Below are 20,679 nucleotides of genomic sequence, written 5' to 3'. Positions count from 1 at the left end.
CATATCTTCAGGGTCTGGGGATGGTCTTATCAAGTCCTTATTCTCTGTCTCCACAGGGTGGGTCGGTCCTAGAATTCTTCTTCTATGAGACTTTGTTTCATTGCAGAGAGCCTTTCCCTATCTACCTGCCTACATCAAATGGGAGGGCCTTTACTTTACTTTACTTTACTTTATCTTTCATCTTACAGCATTGTTACCAATATTTATTTCTTGGGAGTTATCTTAGACTTGCTTTTATTCAGTTTAGTCCACAAAAATGCACCACTCACTGGTTTTATATTAATATATAAATATGTTGCAAACATTTTGTGTAAATTTGGAAGCAAGTTTTAGTTCAAACAGTTGATGGTCTTATAAACATCTGGCTTTTAAAAATGATGGAGTACCTGCAGAAAAACAAATTATATATAGTAATTCTTTACATCTTTTCCACAGGAGAGAATGTTTAACTTTTATCAAGTGAAACATTTTTTTGAAATACTGGATAAAATGAGATGCCTGCGAAAACGTTCAACAGTGTCATTCTTAGGAGTTCTTGTCATTTTTCTTCTATTTATGAACTTATACATTGAAGATAGCTATGTGCTGGTAAGTTAATGAAGTTGATTGACTTTTTGTTTAAAATCAGGACTAAATAAAACTAGATTTAGCCTAATTGTGACCTAATTTTAATCTTTATTGTAACATCTTTAGTTTGAGCAAAATTATAACTTGGGAATTTTTAACTTTTATATGTTTAATGTTTACACATTGAAAATATTAGAATTAATGCTGCAATGTTTTCTTTAATAATATGTTTTGGTTAAATAGGTACTTATGATTAGAATTAAGTTAGCTAACCATTGCTCTGCAGAATTAATATTATGCGAAACCATTTAATTCATATTATCAGAATAAATAAAATCTGCTTCAAATGTTACAATCTCTATTTTTTGTTAATTGTCAAAATTTTCAAAATTCTTTGTTTAAGAATACAAACTGATGTTTCATTGTGGAAAGGATTTTATTATAATGAATAATACCCTATTGGAATTTTTGAATAGCTTAAGTGACCACTGTTATATATTTATATTTACTGGAAAATAATATAGAACCTCAAAAATTATAGTTATTAATTAGAGAAGTTCAGTAAATTTTATAATATAATGAGACTAGCAAATATTTAAATTTAAATGATTATAAAATATATACAAAATGACTTAGTTTGGCTAATTTTTATGAGAAATATATCTATTTCTTTTATTCATCTTCTTATAATTATCACATAATTACATGCCTGTTTAGAATAAAATTGATTCTATCACTTATTCATTTTTCCCTACTTAAATTGTAAATAAAACATTGGAAATTGCCTAATATTTATGTAACTGTGTCTGTTTGCTTGTTTTTAAAGTTTAAGCAGTTGAACACAGAAATTAAAATGCAATTTCCATCAAAAGTAAGTAAAAGTAAAGGCCCTCCCGTTGTTCATCGATTTGCTCGAGTGGGTCCAGTAACGTCTCCACTGGAGACTTTGTTGTTACTGTGTCTGGCATATCGAATACGTCACGGGGAGCTTGCCAGGCTCTGCCGTGTGGGCAAGATACTCTCGGTAGCTTGCTGGCTCTTCGAGAGGGGCGGAGGAATTGAACTCAGGTCGGCCATGTTGGCTGCGTGCAAGGCAAACACCCTACTGCTGTGCTATTTCTCCAGCTGCCGCGTTGGTGGTATAGTGGTTAGCATAGCTATTTCCATAATGGTGCATATTCTGAAAGATATTTTTAATTATTATTTTAGCAAAATAATTAAAAAAATTACTTCACAGACATTTTTCAAAGAAATGTTTGACTAATAAATGAGCTGGAGCGATAGCACAGCAGGTAGGGCGTTGGCCTTACAAGCGGCCAACATGGCCGACCCGAGTTCAATTCCTCCGCCCCTCTCGGAGAGCCCGGCAAGCTACCGAGAGTATTCGATATGCCAGACACAGTAACAACAAGGGAGACGTTACTAGGCCCGCTCGAGCAAATCGACGATCAATGGGAGGGCCTTTGCCTTTACCTTTACCTAATAAATTAGCACAATTTACTAACTAGTTACTATACTTCAGATATTTCTCTGGATCCTGAGCTCATATTTGGTACAGAGCCACTTATGGAGTCTTCTTGAATGCATCTTGCTTTCTTTAGTATAGGATAACACTATTCTGTCCTTCCTGCATAGCCTCAGGTAGTTTAGGTTTATTGGGTTGTTCCCATCACAGTGCTCCCATTCCTCTGTTTTTATTTGTAACTTCTTTCTTTTGTGCTATGTTGACTTGTAAATATTGTTGTTCTCTTCTCCCTCAGTCCTTTCAATAGTTTATTCAGAGCAATGTTCTTTTTGTATGGATACAAGAAGACAGCATAGGCTATGCTTTTGTAATGTAACTCTCAGTGATATTTTCCTCCTGGGCATCTGTTCTCTCACCTAAGCCTCAGTTGCCCTTACTCCCTAGTGCCCCCAAAAGCAGGGTTCCGACAAGGGACTGGATGGAACCAGGGCAAGAGGTAAACTATGTGCTACCCTGGCATCGAGATGGGCCTGGCCAAAGCGCCATAATGCTTAACTATAAGAGCCTGGTCACTGGAAAATGTTGTCATGATCCAAAAAAACAATAACTAGATTCAGACCCTGCTAGGGTTAGGAATGATAATCTGGACTGAGTGCTGTAGTCTGAGTCTGTGGCAAGATGTTCCCAGGAGAGCTGCCCTACATGCCTCCATGTTATCTCTTACTGTGTCCATACAAAAATACTAGTATTGAGATGTTGATCAAGTTATTGGACTAGGGAAAAGAGAAAAACACCTTGAGGGGTATTTTGCCCTTGGGCAGTCAGGAAGGGCTTTGGAATATCCTAGGTGGTGTTCCCTTTGAACTGGTGGGCCCTCAGGAAGAGCTTTCTTATGTTGATTTTGCTACCTGACTGGAGGCAGTGTCAGCTTGGAGAGATAAGGAAGTTGGAGAGGAAGAGAGCTGGAGAGAGGAGAGAGTTGGCAAGACTGGACTGTGGAGAGGCTAGCAAGGGGGACAGAGAGAGAATGTAGAAGAAGTATACAGGAGCAAGCACATGGAGAGAGAGAGCCCAGGTTGCGAGATGGAGTGCGGAGAGATGAGCGGGAGAGACAGGAGGAGACGGGAATGAGGAGCAGTGTGGAGACTAGAATGGGAGGCTCAGAGAGACTGGGGTAGGCGTGTGGGGAGAATGGAATAAATGGCATCTGATCAATCAACCTGCTTGGCCCTCTCTTCCTCCACCATCTGCCCCATGGCCCAGACTGCCCTGGCTGGGAGAGCAATCCGGGTCCCCCAGAACCTGGGCATCTAGGAGAAGAGCCTTCAGGGCCATCCCCTGGCTGCCCTCAAAGATTTTTTACATTTTAGTACTTTTTTTTATATTGTTTTGTGAAATTCTGCCAGATTCCTAGATCTTGACACTGCTTAGGTCTTTAATCATAAATTAAGTCTTAATCTTATATACCCTCATTTTTCCATCCATATATCACAATAAGTAATTTCTAGCTCCAGTTCTTGGACTCTGAATAGTTGCGTTGTAGGAAAACATAGCAAACGCAAGAACTTACCTATCATGTGCATTTTTGAATTTTTAAAAAGGTACTTTTCAGATTAGTGTTATGCTCTGCAGACCTTGGTTGAATAAAAGATTGTAAATTTACTTGAACACTCATCAATGATTATGTTTAAGAATTTGCTTGTTTGCTCTGTGTGTCCTGGTAAGAAAATTTATCTTATAATTTGAACATAGTGAAATGCTACATTCATGAGATATGTGTGAGTACAATTTCACTGATTCTTGTTTAAAAAACAACAGGCCACTTTATAGAATAAGCATTCCAATATATAATTTTTGTTTGCATGTTTATTTGCTTGGCTGATTTTTGGTCACACCAGTGACCCTAGCTCTGCATTCAGGGATCATTCATGACAGGGCGTGGTGGACCAAATGGAGTTCCTGGGATAAACCCAGGTTAGATGCAGGCTGGGCAAGATACATGCATATAGCAAGCAACCTACATGCTGTACTATCTCTCCAGCCCTTAGATATTTTGGGAATAGAATCTTACTATAAAATGTAAAATAATAGAATGTCTCCTCTTTAGATGATCAAATGTTATTCCCCAATTTTGTCAAGTTTTACACATGACTAGAGAAACCTCTTAGCTAACTAATGTAAGTGTTATGATTTAATGAAATAACTTCTAAAGAGTACTTTCTCAGGAGTGAGATTTTCTCCAGCTATATTATAAATATGTTTGGTCAATGTGGAACCAAGATTGGGAAGATATCTTTTAGTTTAAAAAAACAGTAAAATAAATGTGGAAAAATCATTAAAATAATTTTACATACAATTAAAATGATATACCCTTATACTGTATATTTAATGACAATAATTTTTGTTTGATTTTCACTAGTAGATATTTCCTACCTAAATTGAATTTCAGTTAGGTAAATCTTGTTCTCGGACTTAATCTATACAGATATTTTAAACATTATTTAAACCTCCACTGTAAAATTATGTTCAAAATTTTTCTTTTTCAATGTTTAATATTCATGGGGATAGAGCAATAGTACAGTGGGAAGAGCATTTGCCTTGGGTGAGATCATCCTATATAGTCCCCTGAGCCTGCCAGGTGTGAGGCCTGAGTGCAGAGCAAGGAGTAAGACCTGAATAACATCAACTGGGCTAAACAAAACAACAGCAAAAAAAATTAAAATATTTACTGTTCAAGGAAAACTGGCCCCCTACTAGGTTATAATGCAATTTATTTTCAGTGCTCTTCCAATTTGATTGTTTCACCTATCTATTTCACTTTACGTAAGATTATCTCATTTGTTTTCTACTTTTATATTTTACCTTTTATTAACTTAATTGTGTGTCTCTCATAAAGGTTTTTATTAATTCTCTTTGGGTCAGTTCTTTCTCACCTTCTCAGGAAACAAATTATAATTCAGTTTCCACTTGGATATTCAAATTCACCAGGTCAAATGAAACATTTCTAGCATGAACTATATAAAATATTTATCAACATATTTCACTCTTCTAACACTGTGTTGTTAAATTTATGTAATTTTTCAGTAGAAGTTAGTGTGTAAGTATACTGCATCAAGTTCACAGCAAGTTCTAGGCCAGAACAGTGTACAGCAGATAGGGTACATGTCCTGCTTGCAGGTTCAATCTAAATTCAATACCTGGCATACCACATGGTACTCCATTCCCCACCACCAGGAAGGATTCTTGAGTGCAAGCCAGGAGTAAACCCTGGGTAATGCTGGGTGTGCCACTCAACACACACACACACAACCACACACACACGCACACATACACACACACACACTGATTCACCCAAAGTTCAATTCTATCCTTCACCCTACAATTGGCACTTTTTTCCCAGATAAATCTATTCCCTCTTCTGTTCACCACTTACTTGTCTTATAGTGACTTATTTATTAATTTATTTAGTATTTTGGATTACTCTAATTTCTTTCTCAAAATGTCACATGCATTCAATTTTCTAAGATCAGAAATTAGAATGTTTATCTCTAGTCTTTCTTATTTCAGCCAAATAACATTTATAATTCAAAGAAATCAAACAAACACTATAATAAGGTTCCTGTAGTTACTTAGTACATTCTATTTCACTCTTTTTGCTAGGAAATAAATCGTGACATAAAATCCTGCACATATGACAATTTAATTTATTGCTTAAATTTTAGGGGCAGCTGCACCTTTCAGTGAGAATCAAAGTTGAGTTTAAAACAAGAGACGAGTACTTTCACAAGACAAACTAAATAGAAGAGGTACTGCATGCCGAATCAACTTAGCCTCTCCATTGTGAAAATCTTCAAAGTAGCCACTAGGGTATACGTTTAGTCTGTAGCTAGTCCGTTCAATTGCATTCCTATACAGAAAACGATTGTCATAAAGCCTTGTCCTATTACTGAGAAATACACTATGGCCTTGTAGCTACAGGAAGAAGGTATCCAGGGAGAGTTTGACTGTTCAGGCAGATAACTCTGGAAAGCAGCCAACAAAACTAACTCACGTGGAAGCTACATTACTTATTTATGCTGAAAAGTGTTAAGATCTGTGTTCTAGGGAATTTAATAAACTGTTTTCATACAAGTTTTATTATTTTATATTTGGTTATGTCCTTCAATCAGAATGAATGAAAATGATATTCAATATCCTCCACTTCAATTAGATTGCAAATCATATAAGGACTAATGATAGAATTATTGCTAATATTTCTTTAATTTTTTTCTTTAATATTTCTTCTAGGCCCTATTGGTTATGGGATGCTATCACTATTATATTGTAAAAGTACCTGATGCTATACTGGCACCTCAATTATTTTTGCAGAGTCTTAAATTGTTTATTTTAATACTTTAATGAGGCTATAGTTTTCAGAAATATAAAGATGATTATATTTAAAATAATAAGAACTAAATAGATATTCAATTGATATATTTTCAGAAGTTTATTATGCAATGTTTAATTTTATATGTTCAGAAAATCAGAAGATGGATGGCAATTGCATTAAAAACCCTGTAAATGTCTAATGTTCTTTTGTCCAAATTACTATCATAATGTGAACTGTAAAGAATGGTATTAAAAACCAAATATAGCTTTATTAGCATAATTGAGTATACAGAAAATATATTAGGTCTGCATCATAATTTTTTTAACAGATTCAGGAAGCTTCTTGGTAATATTTTGTTTTCTCAATTTTATTCAAAGACGACTTCAACCTGACTAACAGATTTATGTTGTCCTCTTTTCCCCTTGATCTCTGAATTTGATACAAAGTAATAATGTTTGAATTGAGGTAATATTTAAATTTGAATAACTTTATATTTTTAGAACAGGTATTTAATTAAAGTTTAATTTTTCCAGTAAGGTATATATATGAAGATCAAATTATTATTTTTATTATTTGGGGGAAACTATAGTAATTTTCAAGGGCTACTCTAAAATCTGTGCTCAAGGTTACTCCTGGCAGTGCTCAGGGGACAGGGTTGGTACCAAGGACTCATATATGTAAGGCATCACTCAAGTAGAATTTTCTCTTTAGCTTTTGAAGACCAATATATTCAATGCTTTCATTTTCTCTGTAGTCTTTATTTTTGTTTTTTTTTTTAACTTGATTGTGGTTCTGTTTACAATACTGTTAATACTGATTTCTCATGTACATAATTCAAAGGTCATACCCATCACCAGTGTACCTCTCTCTATATCTCTTCCAAACACTTCAATGTCCCTCCCTCTCAAACACCAACCCCACCACCAATAATTCAGTTGACAGATCAATTATTTTACAATGTTGCTTTTGGTCCTTTGTGGTCACCTTTCTGTGTGTCTTTAAACTTTACATATGAGACAGACCATTCTGTATCTATTCCTTTACCTTTCTGACTTCACTCAGCAGGAAGGATGTCCTCCAGTTCTATCCATGCTGTTGTGATTTGCATGATTTTGTTCTTTCCTAGAGCTGATAGCAATTTTTTTTTGGATATATACTATAATTTTTTGATACATTCATCTGTAGTTGGGCATTTGGGTTGTTTCCATATCTTGGTTATTGTACTAAATGTAGCAATGAAGATAGTGCACATATATATTAATTTCTGTGCTTTGGAGATAGATGACAGTAAGTGGTATACCCAACTGGGTTGTTTGGTAGTTATACCCTTATTTCTTTGAATAGATCTCCATATTCCTTTCCATAAAACAACAGCAGATAATATGGTAATTATTATCCAACAGTACCTTCCCCTGAAGGAACAGTTTCCTTAAACAAATTCAATGTTCACCTGTGAATAAGTGTTCCAAGTCATCGAATTTTCACTTTTTAAACTCCAGATAGACAGAACCAAGCAAAGCAAGTTAGTCACCTAGGAAACTTCTAGAGCAAAAAATCTGCCCCTAAGAGATCCTGACACAGCAGTTCACTAAGCAAGAGCAGACAACTTTTGTCTGCAGACTTGTCCTCACAATTTTATTTCTTATTTAAGTTAGTAATTTTATTTATTTATTTTATCTCAGAACTTGAATCTCAGTCAACTGTGCTCAGGGCTTATTACTTGCTCTGCATTCAGGGATCATCAATTTTGGCAGAAATTGGAGGACAGTATGTCATATCAGGGATTGAGTGCCTGTCAATTTGCAGGAAAGAAAAGTGCCCTAGTCCTTATAGTATTCCTATGGGTCGAACTCTTTCTTTAGAATCATCCTGCAAAAATCATAATCTTCCCCAGTATCCCATTTATGGCAGGTGAACCTCACAGCTCTGATTAGCTGGAATCTACAGGAAGTTCACTGTGATTGATTCAGTTGAGGTGCAGTGTCCACAGTTCTGAGTATCCCTGGCAGCAGCTCCAGTGGCTGCACATAGAAAGGAGAGGGAGATATCTCAGGTCTTTGGATTACAAATGAGGTTTATCAGAAAAAAAAAAAAAGAGATATAGAGGGAAACATTTAAAATGGCTAAGAATGTTTTCTTAAATAAAATATTTCCAAAAGATTGATATAATTCTAGTAGCAAATAGATTTAAAGAAAGATCTAAAACATAAAATAATCTTCACCTTCAGTAGAACATCAGAGAGACAGAGAGAGAGAAAGAGAAAGAGAGAGAGAGAGAGAGAGAGAGAGAGCTTGAGAGATGCAACTGAAGCAAACCTATCACAGGACAAACTAGTGCAGTACCTGGACATATTTTCTAGACTTGGTCAAATGTATCTTTGTTGAAGTATCTCAGCTAAGCCTGAAAGAAACACAGTTCACGAGGAACTTTCAGTCTGTATACAATAGTATTCAGTTATAGTGACCATTTACATGACTTTGCAAACATCTTAAAATCTCTAGTAATCCCTCTAATCTTCCTAATCATCTTTTAATCTTGGTCATCTATGTGAATGTGTGGTCTTTCATTTCATGACACTTTAGCAACACTTGATGAAGAGCAAATGGCTTAAAAAGACTCAGATGTGCATGATTTTTAGCATGCACAACTTTTACAAGAAAGAATAAAATAAGTTGTCAATTTCTAAGTTTAATTATTGTAATGAACTTAATTATAACTTGATGACAGCAGGAGTGTTTAAGAGTTTTTGTGTTCTTTTCCTCCAGAGAATACCATTATCAATGTCATTATTAATGCATTCTATTGGCAAGCACTTCTAAGCGAGAATAGAGAATAAAGTAGACCTTGGTGCAGGAATAAATGCAGCAACTCAAGTAAAAAATGATGATCTATAGATTATGGTGCCAATAACTGTAATAAATAGACAATATTCAAATTATGTATCAAATACATGCTATTATGCAAGTAAAATTACATATCAAATACATGTTATTATGTAAGTAGATCTTTTTCAATCCACAAACTCCTATTTATTTATTTTAACCTCCTCCTTCTTCGTATTTAGGAGGGAGACAAACAACTTATAAGAGAAACATCCACTCATCAATTGAATTCAGAACGCTATGTGCATACTTTTAAAGATTTGTCCAATTTCTCAGGAGCTATAAATGTTACCTATCGCTACTTAGCTGCCACACCTTTACAAAGAAAACGTAAGTATATTTTTATTAATTACTCTAAATGTTTATTTTAGCTTGGGTAGTTTCAGTAGTGTTGAACTTATGGCATTGATATGAGAAATTACTGCATCCATCAATGGCTTTACACTATTAAAGAAAACAAAGATTTTGTTTTAAAATGATGTCAATTTGTTTTATTTCACTTAATCACTTAACTTCCCGTTAGTCGTCGATTTGCTCGAGCGGGCGCCAGTAACGTCTCCATTTGTCCCTGTCGCGTGCTAGTGTAGCCCAATGGCATCTCTTCGCTCCGGGAACATGGAGGGCCTCAAACCGATCGTTCATGACCTTGACAAAGAAGTCTGACCATCTGGTAGGTGGGCGGCCACGCGGTCTCTTGACATCCCGTGGAATCCAATCAGTAACAGCTCTAGTCCAACGGTCGTCTTTAAATCTCATTACGTGACCAGCCCATCTGATTTTCGACACCTTGGCAAATGAGACAGCGTCCCTGATCCTTGATCGTCGACGGATGTCAGAACTCCGGATTCGTTCTCTCATTTGAGTGAAACGTGATATTCCAAGTATAGCTCTTTCTATTCTTCTTTGGGAGACCTGAATGGCGTTCTCATCTTGTTTGCGTAGGGCCCAGGTCTCTGAGGCATATGTTAATGCAGGAAGAACAGTGGAATCAAAGAGATGTGCCCGGAGCCGGAGGTTCTTCGTCCTCTTAGCTATTTCTTCGACGTTCTTGAAGGCGTTCCAAGCCGCTCTCTTCCTCCTGCGCAGCTCGGGTGCCAGGTCATTTGTCATGTTGACCTCTCGACCTAGGTACACATAGCTGTTGCATTCGGAGATGGTCGTTCCATTGAGAGCGAATGGGGCGTCAGGAACAAGGCTATCTCTCATAAACATTGTCTTCGTAAGATTCAGCTGTAGTCCTACCTTTCCACACTCACGGTCAAAGTCGGCCAGCATTTGTGCCGCTTGGCTGATGTTTGGTGTTATTAAAACAATGTCATCAGCAAAGCGGAGGTGGTGTAGTTGCCGACCATCTATCTTCACTCCCATTCCTTCCCATTCCAGTCGTCGCATGATGTTCTCGAGGGTGGCACTGAAGAGTTTTGGTGAAATGGTATCACCCTGCCGCACCCCTCTCTTGACATCAACGATCACTTCTTTGTAGAATGGTGAGATCCTGGTAGTGAATCCGCAATACAGCTCACGGAGGATCCTGATGTATTGGGCTTGTATGCCCTGATTGGCTAGGGCTTCAATGACCGCTTCCGTCTCAACAGAATCAAAGGCCTTCTTTAAATCAATGAACGTTAAGCAGAGCGGCATCTTGAACTCTCTTGGTCTCATTCACCTGACCCTGAAGGCTTCACCGACATGGCAGCACTGAGAAGGATGAGAAAGGAGAGGCCGACAAAATCTCAAGGCCGACCTAGGCTGCCACAACGAAGGAAGACAAAAATGATCGTCTGTACTTTCAATGCACGTACGCTAGCATCAGATGCATCCATCGAGGACCTGATGGTACAAGCGCGAATGATCAAGTACGACATCATTGGTCTGACCGAGACAAGAAGACACGAATCTCACCATGCCGTTTTCGACACTGGAGAAGAATTGTTCCTCGGAACATGCGATAAAAGAGGTGTTGGAGGCGTAGGTGTCCTTATCAACACAAACTTGGCCAAGAGCATTGATTCATTCGAATGCCTAACAACCCGAATTGGACGTTTACATTTGAATAGATGTGGCTCACTGCCTGCAGTTTCTATCTTCGTTGTCTACGCACCAACATCTCATTATGATGAAAGAGAAATCGAGAAGTTCTACATGGAGCTAGAGAAATTCTATAAAGAAGACCACACCTTCTACAAGATCATTGTGGGTGATTTTAATGCCAAGATAGGACCGAGAAGATCAGCTGAAGAACTTCACATCGGAACCCATGGCCTAGAATGGAACGAACAGGGTGAGAGACTGTCTGAGTTCATCATGTCGACCAAGACCATTCATGGTAACTCACAGTTCCAGAAGGCAGAATCTAAACGATGGACATGGGAGTCTCCCGGTGGACGATTCCACAATGAAATAGACCACATCATATTCAATCGACGGTTTTGCCTGACTGATGTCGCTGTTGTCCCAAAATTTCGAACGGGATCGGACCACCGTCTCCTTCGTGCAAAATTCTACTTCACAGAGCGGGGAGAAAGGGCTGCAAAGTTCAAAAAGAGAACTCCCAGAACGACCACCAACTGGGAACTCTTTGGTACTATTGCGGCAACATGGGAAGATGCCATTGTTGACAACATTGACGAGGAATACGATCGACTGGTTCAGCACCTCCATGAATGTGCGAGGAACGCCAAGAGAGAGATAGCCACAAAAAGTCGCCTATCTTCGAAAACTCTTGAGCTAATTCGCCAGCGTGGTTTGGCGCATGCCTCAGGCAACCGCAAGCTAACGTCCGAGCTCGCAAAGCAGTGCAGAGATGCGATCAAGGAAGACCTCAAAGAGAGAAGAGCAGAAGTACTGGTAGATGCGGCAGAAGCCGGGAAAAGTATTCGTAACGCCCGCCTGTCCTTCGCCAACTATAAGACCAAGATGACTGCCCTCCGACGTCCTGATGGATCCATCACATCCTCCAGAACGGCAATGGAGAAGATTATCCATGACTTCTACTCAAATCTCTTCGATAGCCATGTCCACTTGCCGACATACCAAATTCCACAGGATGGGTATGTCGTTCCCAACGTTCTCCCTTCCGAAATCCGACACGCCATTTCGTCAGTAAAGAAGCAAACAGCACCCGGCCCAGACAAGGTCAGACCTGAACACCTGAAGAACCTGCCGTCAGTACTCATCAATACACTGGCTCGGCTCTTCACTCGCTACCTGTCTGAATGCAAGGTTCCATCTCAATGGAAAACCAGCAGGACCGTACTACTGTTCAAGAAGGGAGACATCCATGACATTGGCAACTATCGCCCGATCTGCCTATTGTCTGTCATCTACAAGTTGTTCACTCGAGTCATCCTGAATAGGATTGGCAGAACACTAGATGAAGGACAACCATGTGAGCAAGCAGGGTTCCGCAAAGGATTCAGCACCATCGACCATATCCACATGATAACCAAACTCATTGTTTTATTTATATAACAATAAACATTTAAGAATTCTACTTGTATATTATGCCAAAACCAGTAATAACAAGTCTCGCAATGGAGATGTGCCCACTTGAGCAAATCAATGAAAAATGGGAAGAAAGTGCTAAAGTGCTATTCTTTGGAAAATATTTCAATTCCTTTTCAAAAATTATACTTTATTACTTATTCAACAGTTTAACAACAAAGGGCTGGAGCAATAGCACAGCGGTAGGGCATTTACCTTGCACGCAGCCAACATGGCCAACCCGAGTTCGATTCCTCCCACCGCATGGCAGAGCCTGGCAAGCTACCGAGAGTATTTGATATGCCAAACACAGTAACAACAAAGTCTCCAATGGAGACGTTATTGGGCCCACTCGAGCAAATCGATGATCAACGGGAGGGCCTTTACCTTTTTTCAAAAATTATACTTTATTACTTATTCAACAGTTTAACAACAAAGGGCTGGAGCGATAGCACAGCGGTAGGGCGATTGCCTTGCACGCAGCCAACATGGCCGACCAGAGTTCGATTCCTCCCCCCGCACGGCAGAGCCTGGCAAGCTCCCCATGACGTATTCGATATGCCAAACACAGTAACAACAAAGTCTCCAATGGAGACGTTACTGGGCCCGCTCGAGCAAATCGATGAACAACGGGAGGGCCATTACCTTTACCTTTACTTATTCAAATCCATTTATATAAAATGTAAATAGAACACATGTTGCAATGATTAAGTAATTTGCTATAGAATCATGCAGAAAGACTAGTACATTCAGAAATTTTAAAATATTTATACTGGAAAACTCAAATGACTTGCCACCAGTTTAGCACAGCGGGTAGGGCGTTCGCCTTACAAGAGGCCAACATGGCCGACCCGAGTTCGATTCCTCCGCCCCTGTCGGAGAGCCCGGCAAGCTACCGAGAGTATTCGATATGCCAGACACAGTAACAACAAAGTCTCCAGTGGAGACGTTACTGGGCCCGCTCGAGCAAATCAACGATCAATGGGAGGGCCTTTACCTTTACCTTTACCATAGTTATTATATTAATTCTATTAGGTATAATAACAAATTACTAAAGCATAGGTGTCTAGAAACAACTAAAATTTGTTCTCTAAAGTTTGTTCTAAAATTGAAAAGTTCCACAGAATTCTTCATTGCCTCTTCCAATCTGGTTGCTTCAGTTGTTCCTTGAAGTACAAGGCCTGCCTCCATCTGCACATATCCTTACCACTGCTTCTCCACATTTCTGTGTCTTCTTTTTGTAAAAGGGCAGCATTTATTGACTTAGGGTCCAGCAAAACTCAGAGTTCATCTCTCAATCTTTAATTGCACCAGAAAATTCCATTTCCAAATAATGTCATGTTTTGTGTTTTCAGGTATACACAAGTTTTGCAAGAAACTATTCAGTGTATTCAGCACTCTGCAGGCAGTTTGTACACATAAAATCACATACTATGTTTCATGTATTTTGATACCACAGGTTACAGAACATATTATGCTGCAGTTAATGTACCATTAAGAAGTTACTGGTATTATAAATTTTAATTCTAAGATTGCAGTGCACATTCTGATATTATACAAACGCTTAAATGTAAAATATATGAATGTTAGAATCAATTTTGGTAATATTCTAAACGATTTGTGTTGAAGCTATGTACAATTAAATCATTCATTAGGAATGTTAAAGCAGAGTCAGAGAGATAGTAGAGGAGCTAAATAAAATGCTTGTCTTTGACTGTTCCTGATTAAATTCTTCCCGGGCAGCTCCAGAGGTTCTCTGGTTACTGTTAGGTATAATTCCTGAGCAAAGATCAGTTCCTTTTCCATTTTATTTACTGATTTGCATTAGAATATATGCTGTATGTTTTATATTGTACTGTAACAAAAAAAAACCAGTAAAATACAAAGAGTAGTTTGTATTTTGGCACCACACTACTGCTTGCTAAAATACGCATTTCCTGATTGCTGTGACAGCTTTCTCATTTTTAAAGCAGTAATGAGAAAACATTACTTAACAAAACATGAATAAAAAAGCGCTGCTTTTTTATATAAAAAATATGTAATTATTGCCCATTATTGAGTCTTAAATGGTTTAAGTTTAATGGTACCAGGAGCCTGTATTATTCAATAAATGTTATGTTATATGCATGGACATTTATTTTTTTTAAATTTTTATTAGTGAAACACCATGAATTACAGTTGTAGACTTACAAATTTTGTGCTTGGGTTTCAGTTATACAATGATTGAATACCCATCCCTCCACCAGTGCCCATCCCTCCAATGCTCCCAGCATCCCACCCACCCTCCCACTTCCCCCCATCCCACCCCACCCCTGTGGCAGGGCATTCCCTTTTGTTTCTTTCTCTACTTTTGGGTGTTGTGGTTTGCAAAAGAGGCAATGGTGACAATCATATTTGGTCTATCGTCTACTTTCAGCATGCTTCTCCCATCCTGGGAGGATCTTCCCAACACCCTTTACTTGGTGCTCCCCTCTCTATCTGAGCTGCCTTACCCCCCTCTCTATCTGAGCTGCCTTCCCCTCCCCCCCCAAGCATGTGTGGCTGGCCTCCAAGCCATGGAGTGAACCTCCTGGTACTTATCTTGGCTACTCTTGGGCTTTAATCTCCAATTTTGTTACTTTATGTTCCCCAGATGAATACAATCTTTCTATCCCTCTTTCTCACTCATTTCACTTTGCATGATACTTTCCATGTAGTACCACTTGTATGTAAATTTTATGACTTCATCTTTTCTAAAAACTACATAGTATTCCATTGTGTAAATGTACCAAAATTTCTTTAACCAGTCGTCTGTTCTCGGGCACTCAGGTTTTTTCCAGATTCTGGCTATTGTAGAGAGTGCTGCAATGAACAAACAAGTGCAGATATCACTTCGACTATACTTTTTTTTGTCTCTCTGGGATATATTACCAGGAGTGGTATTGCTGGGTCAAATGGGAGCTCAAGTTCTAATTTTTTGAGAATCGTTCATACTGTTTTCCAAAAGGGCTGAACTATTTTGTGGCTTTATTTTCACCTCTTTAGTTAAGCCGATTCATTGGCACATGATTTACTGAGCCACAAATTTTTATAGAATTTTTTAAAAAGATCTCTCTTCTATTTCATTATTTGCATATAGAAAATCATGAACTTATGTTTTAATTATGTAGCCTTCCACTTTACTATACAAATCCATTGTTAGTAGGAGCTTCCTTTAAAAGTCCTTATGGTGCTGTAAATAAAGTATCCTGCAAAGGATGCTTCTTCCTTTCCTATCTGGTTTCACTTGATATCTTTATCTTGCCTAATTGTGATGGCCAGTAATTCCAACACTATACTGAATAGATGTGGTGAGAGTGGGAAACATTGTCTTATGCCTGATCTTAGGAGGAAGGCTTTTACTTTTATCCCTATTGAATATAATATTTGCTGTGTGCTTATAGAAAATGACTTTTAAATATGTTGAGAAATGTTCTCTCAATTCCCATAGCATTGAGATCTTTTTTTTTTATCATGAATCAGCGCTGGATCTTGTTGAATACTTTCTCTGAATCTATTGATATGATCATAGCACTGTAACATTGTTCTGTAGCACTGTCCATCTGTTGTTCATAGATTTGCACGAGTGGGCGCCAGTAACATCTCCATTGTGAGACTTATTGTTACTATTTTTGGCATGTAGAATACACCATGAGGAGCTTGACAGGCTCTGCTGTGTGGGTGGGATACTCTCGGTAGCTTGCCAGGCTCTCTAAGAGTGACAAAGGAATCGAACCCAGGTCCGCCGCTAGGCAAGCACCCTATCCACTGTGCTATCACTCCAGCCTGATATGATCACATCGAATTTATTTATTCCTGTACCAATATAGTGCATCGATGCTGATAAATTTACATATGGTAAACCATTCCTGCATCCTAGGTATAAAATCCCACTTGTATTCACTACTATTTTGTTGAGAATATTTGAATCAATATTTATCAGGGATATTTGTCTGTAATTTAACTTTTTTGTGCTGTCTCTGACTGCTTTTGGTTTCAGGGTAATGTGCACTTCATAGAAACTTTTGTTTTATTTCTGGTTCTCTAATTTTCTGGAAAAAAAAAGCCTGAAAAGGATTGGCAGGGTCTTTAAAGGTTTGAAGGAAGTCACTACTGAATCCATCTGGGCCTGAGCTTTGTTTGGAGGGAAACTTTTAATTACCGATTTTTATTTTCTTGACCAGAGGAAGTATGTTCTGTGCTATCTGATGTTTCCCCTTTTCATTACTGATTCAGTTAAATAAGCTTATCTCGTTGTCTATATCAGGGTTTTTGTTTTCAATGACGGGTTTTAAACATCTGTAATCTCAAGTGGTCATATATGAAAATATTAAGATTCCTAATACTTTAAATGATCTATCATATTTCCGGTAAATAAAATATTGAGAGCAGTATTTTATCCCATTGTGTTTAAGATACAAAATGCCCATTCTATAAGAGTAGAAATTATGCATAAAGTTTAATATTTAACATTTTAATATTAAATTTTTAATATTTAACATAGTACAATAAACGATTGGTCAAGAGGAAAGTAATTTATCCTTTTTCATATTTTTCAACACTTATTCACTTTTCTTTGTCCTCTGAATTCTCTTACCAGGATTTCTTACAATTGGACTTTCATCAGTGAAACGAAAGAAAGGAAACTATTTACTTGAAACAATCAAATCTATTTTTGAACAATCCAGCTATGAAGAACTAAAAGAAATTTCAGTGGTGGTTCATCTAGCAGATTTTAATTCATCCTGGCGTGAGGTCATGGTGCAGGATATTACACAAAAATTTGCTCACCATATTATTGCAGGAAGATTAATGGTTATACATGCTCCAGAGGAATATTATCCAATCTTGGATGGCCTTAAAAGAAACTACAATGATCCTGAAGATAGAGTCAGATTTCGTTCCAAGCAAAATGTAGATTATGCCTTTCTGCTTAATTTTTGTGCCAATACTTCGGATTATTATGTAATGCTTGAAGATGATGTTCGATGTTCAAAAAATTTCTTAACTGCTATCAAGAAAGTAATTACATCGCTTGAAGGAACTTACTGGGTAACTCTTGAATTCTCTAAACTTGGTTACATTGGAAAACTTTATCATTCCCGTGATCTCCCACGCTTGGCACATTTTTTATTAATGTTTTATCAAGAAATGCCTTGTGATTGGCTATTGACACATTTCCGAGGACTCCTGGCTCAGAAAAATGTAATCCGCTTTAAACCATCTCTTTTTCAGCATATGGGTTATTATTCCTCATATAAAGGGACTGAGAATAAGTTGAAAGATGATGATTTTGAGGATGAGTCATTTGACATCCCTGATAACCCACCTGCAAGTTTTTATACTAACATCAATGTCTTTGAAAATTATGAAGCAAGCAAAGCTTATAGTACTGTTGATGAATACTTTTGGGGAAAATCACCTTTAACAGGAGATGTCTTTGTGATAGCATTTGAAAATCCAATTATAATTAAAAAACTTAAAGTAATTACTGGAACAGAAGATCGACAAAATGACATTTTACATCATGGAGCCCTAGATGTTGGGGAAAGTAGTTTGTCTTTGAAACAAAGTAGACAATGTATTAATTACATAAGACTAGGAGAGTTCAAAAATGGAAACTTTGAGTTATCAGATGTAAATCAGAAAGTTCCATTTGACATACAATGTATTAGGATATATGTTACCAAAACACAAAAGGAATGGCTGATTATCAGGAGTATTAGCATTTGGACTACTTAGCCAACTTAATCACTATGTTGAGTAACTGATGGACGTCTTGTTCCCTTTTCTTGGTAACTTCCTGTTTGGCTACCTTTGCCCTTTGAGATAAAACAATAGATGGATATTTCAAAGAAACTCAGTCATCTGGGCACTTGATTTACTCAGTCAACATAATTTTACTCTAATTAACATTTGTATTTATTTTAATTCATCAGTTTATTATTACCAATAGTTTATACTAATGTCATTTATATTTTTCATATAATTTATTAGTTCACAATTTTATATTGAATATCAAAAGTGTTGCATTAAGGCAGAAAATGAGAACATTCACTTTATTGGATAATGAGTCTTTAAAATAGTTGCCTATTTGTATATATTTTCTCAAGAATGGATAATTCATTATGTAATAAGCTTTTATTAAGCATCAGTGTGAATATGCAGTTGGATATGATGATAATCTGTGTTTTTCTTATTAACTTATGTTTCCATAAACTTCTGTACATCCAAAATTAATACTTCCTCATGGAAGTGCTGTATTGCTAAAGACTTGTATGTAGGTGTGGGCAATGAAAAGAAAAAAAGTATTTAAAAGTACCTCTCCCTTGTTTATTTATACATAAAGGAAAGTTTTTCTTTGTATGAAAACATTTAATTGAACACCTATTGTTAACAAACTTTCTGTGAGAAGCATTAATTTTCTAGGTTCCATTTTAAAAAATAAAGAATTAGTTATGCTCAATATTTTCAGATTATATTGGGTACCAATGCATAATGGGGAAAAATGGAAGAATTCCTATAATTAGTTCATTCTTAGAAACATTTTCAGTATATGAAAATTTTTAATTGATTTTATATGTTTTTATTAAAATTTGTGTGACTGAACTTGTTGTGATTTATCATATACATTTTTAGGTTTTAAATGTATATCATCTAAGGGTAAAAATATATAAACTTAATTGATTTTTCTACATCTGGATTTGGTTCAAAGCAGAGACAAAATAACATGCCATATTTTTTATATTCTAGATATGTCTTTTCATTGTTCAGAAACCATTCCTCATATATGATGTTTTCTGTTTACTCTTTAGGAGTCTCAGTTAATAAGTTAAACTACCTTTAAACAGTGAAGATCATTATTCCACAATTATACTATTATTCTGTGAAATAATCTTAGAGTGTCACAACTAGTTCTCTTGAAGAACAGGCAACAAAATAATATGCAAATGACTAAAATTTTATATGACCAGATCATTGTGACTGGACACCTGTGTCAATTAAAGCAATTAGGCCACCTTACTATATCCTAAAGTTATTGACTTTTTAAAACTATACTTTTCTTCATCCTTTCTACTTTTAATGAACAGCAAAGAAGAAGGTGTTAATATGAAGATGGAGACTATTCCTGCTAGGAATATGTGTTTATATAAGTGAACACATATGTGTCTAAAGACTAGACTTGTGATACTGAAGAGGGTGAAGGAATCCCTCCAACTTTTGCACAATGAAATAAACTAATTAGGACTCACTGGTCTGATACTGTCCAATAAACTTTTAAAATACTTTGTTAAATTTATAAAAATCAACCATACTAGAAACCCAAACTTACACTGAAAATTATTTTCTTATATCAGTACAATATCAATAGCAAATATCCTTTGTTTCTGTTGCTATAGTATTACATAAAAATTATAAATATTAATGTTCTGTGACCCATCTAAACCTTAAAGTCATAAGAAATTATCAATAACACTACCACTGAATTTGTATATTTGTCTCAATTTGGAAACTATTTTATAGTTACTTAAATATTTTCTGATCTCACATTTCTTATTTCTTAACAATAATTCTATATTTAACTTACAGATATCTCACAAACAAAAAATCACAAATCATCCTGTTATTTGTCGATTGCCTAGAGCAGGCCCCAGTAACGTCTCCTTCATCCTAGCCCTGAGATTATATTCAGGCTCTTTAGGAGAATGAGACCCATCATTGTTACTGGTATTTGGCATATTGGGTACGCCACGGGGAGTTTGCCAGACTCTGCCATGTGGGCAGGCTACATTCGGTAGCCTGCCAGTTTGTCCAAAGTAGGAATGAGATAATAAGATGTCATAATAAGATATAACTTTTATATAATATATAACTTTTTTATTATAGATATCTC

At 36.8% G+C, this 20,679-nt stretch overlaps 1 protein-coding gene across 1 annotated transcript in view; it reads left to right on the top strand.

Moving 5' to 3' along the window:
* MGAT4C (MGAT4 family member C) overlaps positions 1-19,449 on the top strand; it is a 276,972-nt gene extending 257,523 nt beyond the window's left edge. Inside the window, exons 3-5 of the mRNA XM_056116608.1 lie at positions 436-588; positions 9,467-9,614; positions 17,386-19,449. Of these exons, the coding sequence (XP_055972583.1) occupies positions 436-588; positions 9,467-9,614; positions 17,386-18,527 (1,443 nt within the window). The 3' untranslated portion in view covers positions 18,528-19,449. The remainder of the gene's footprint in view (positions 1-435; positions 589-9,466; positions 9,615-17,385) is intronic.
* Positions 19,450-20,679: the final 1,230 nt, after the last annotated feature.

This window comes from Sorex fumeus, unplaced genomic scaffold (genome assembly GCF_029834395.1).
Source record: "Sorex fumeus unplaced genomic scaffold, SorFum_2.1 ptg000003l, whole genome shotgun sequence".
Taxonomy (NCBI): Eukaryota; Metazoa; Chordata; class Mammalia; order Eulipotyphla; family Soricidae; genus Sorex; species Sorex fumeus.
Note: the sequence above shows the minus strand (reverse complement) of the source record. Positions and strands in the feature narration are given on the sequence as shown.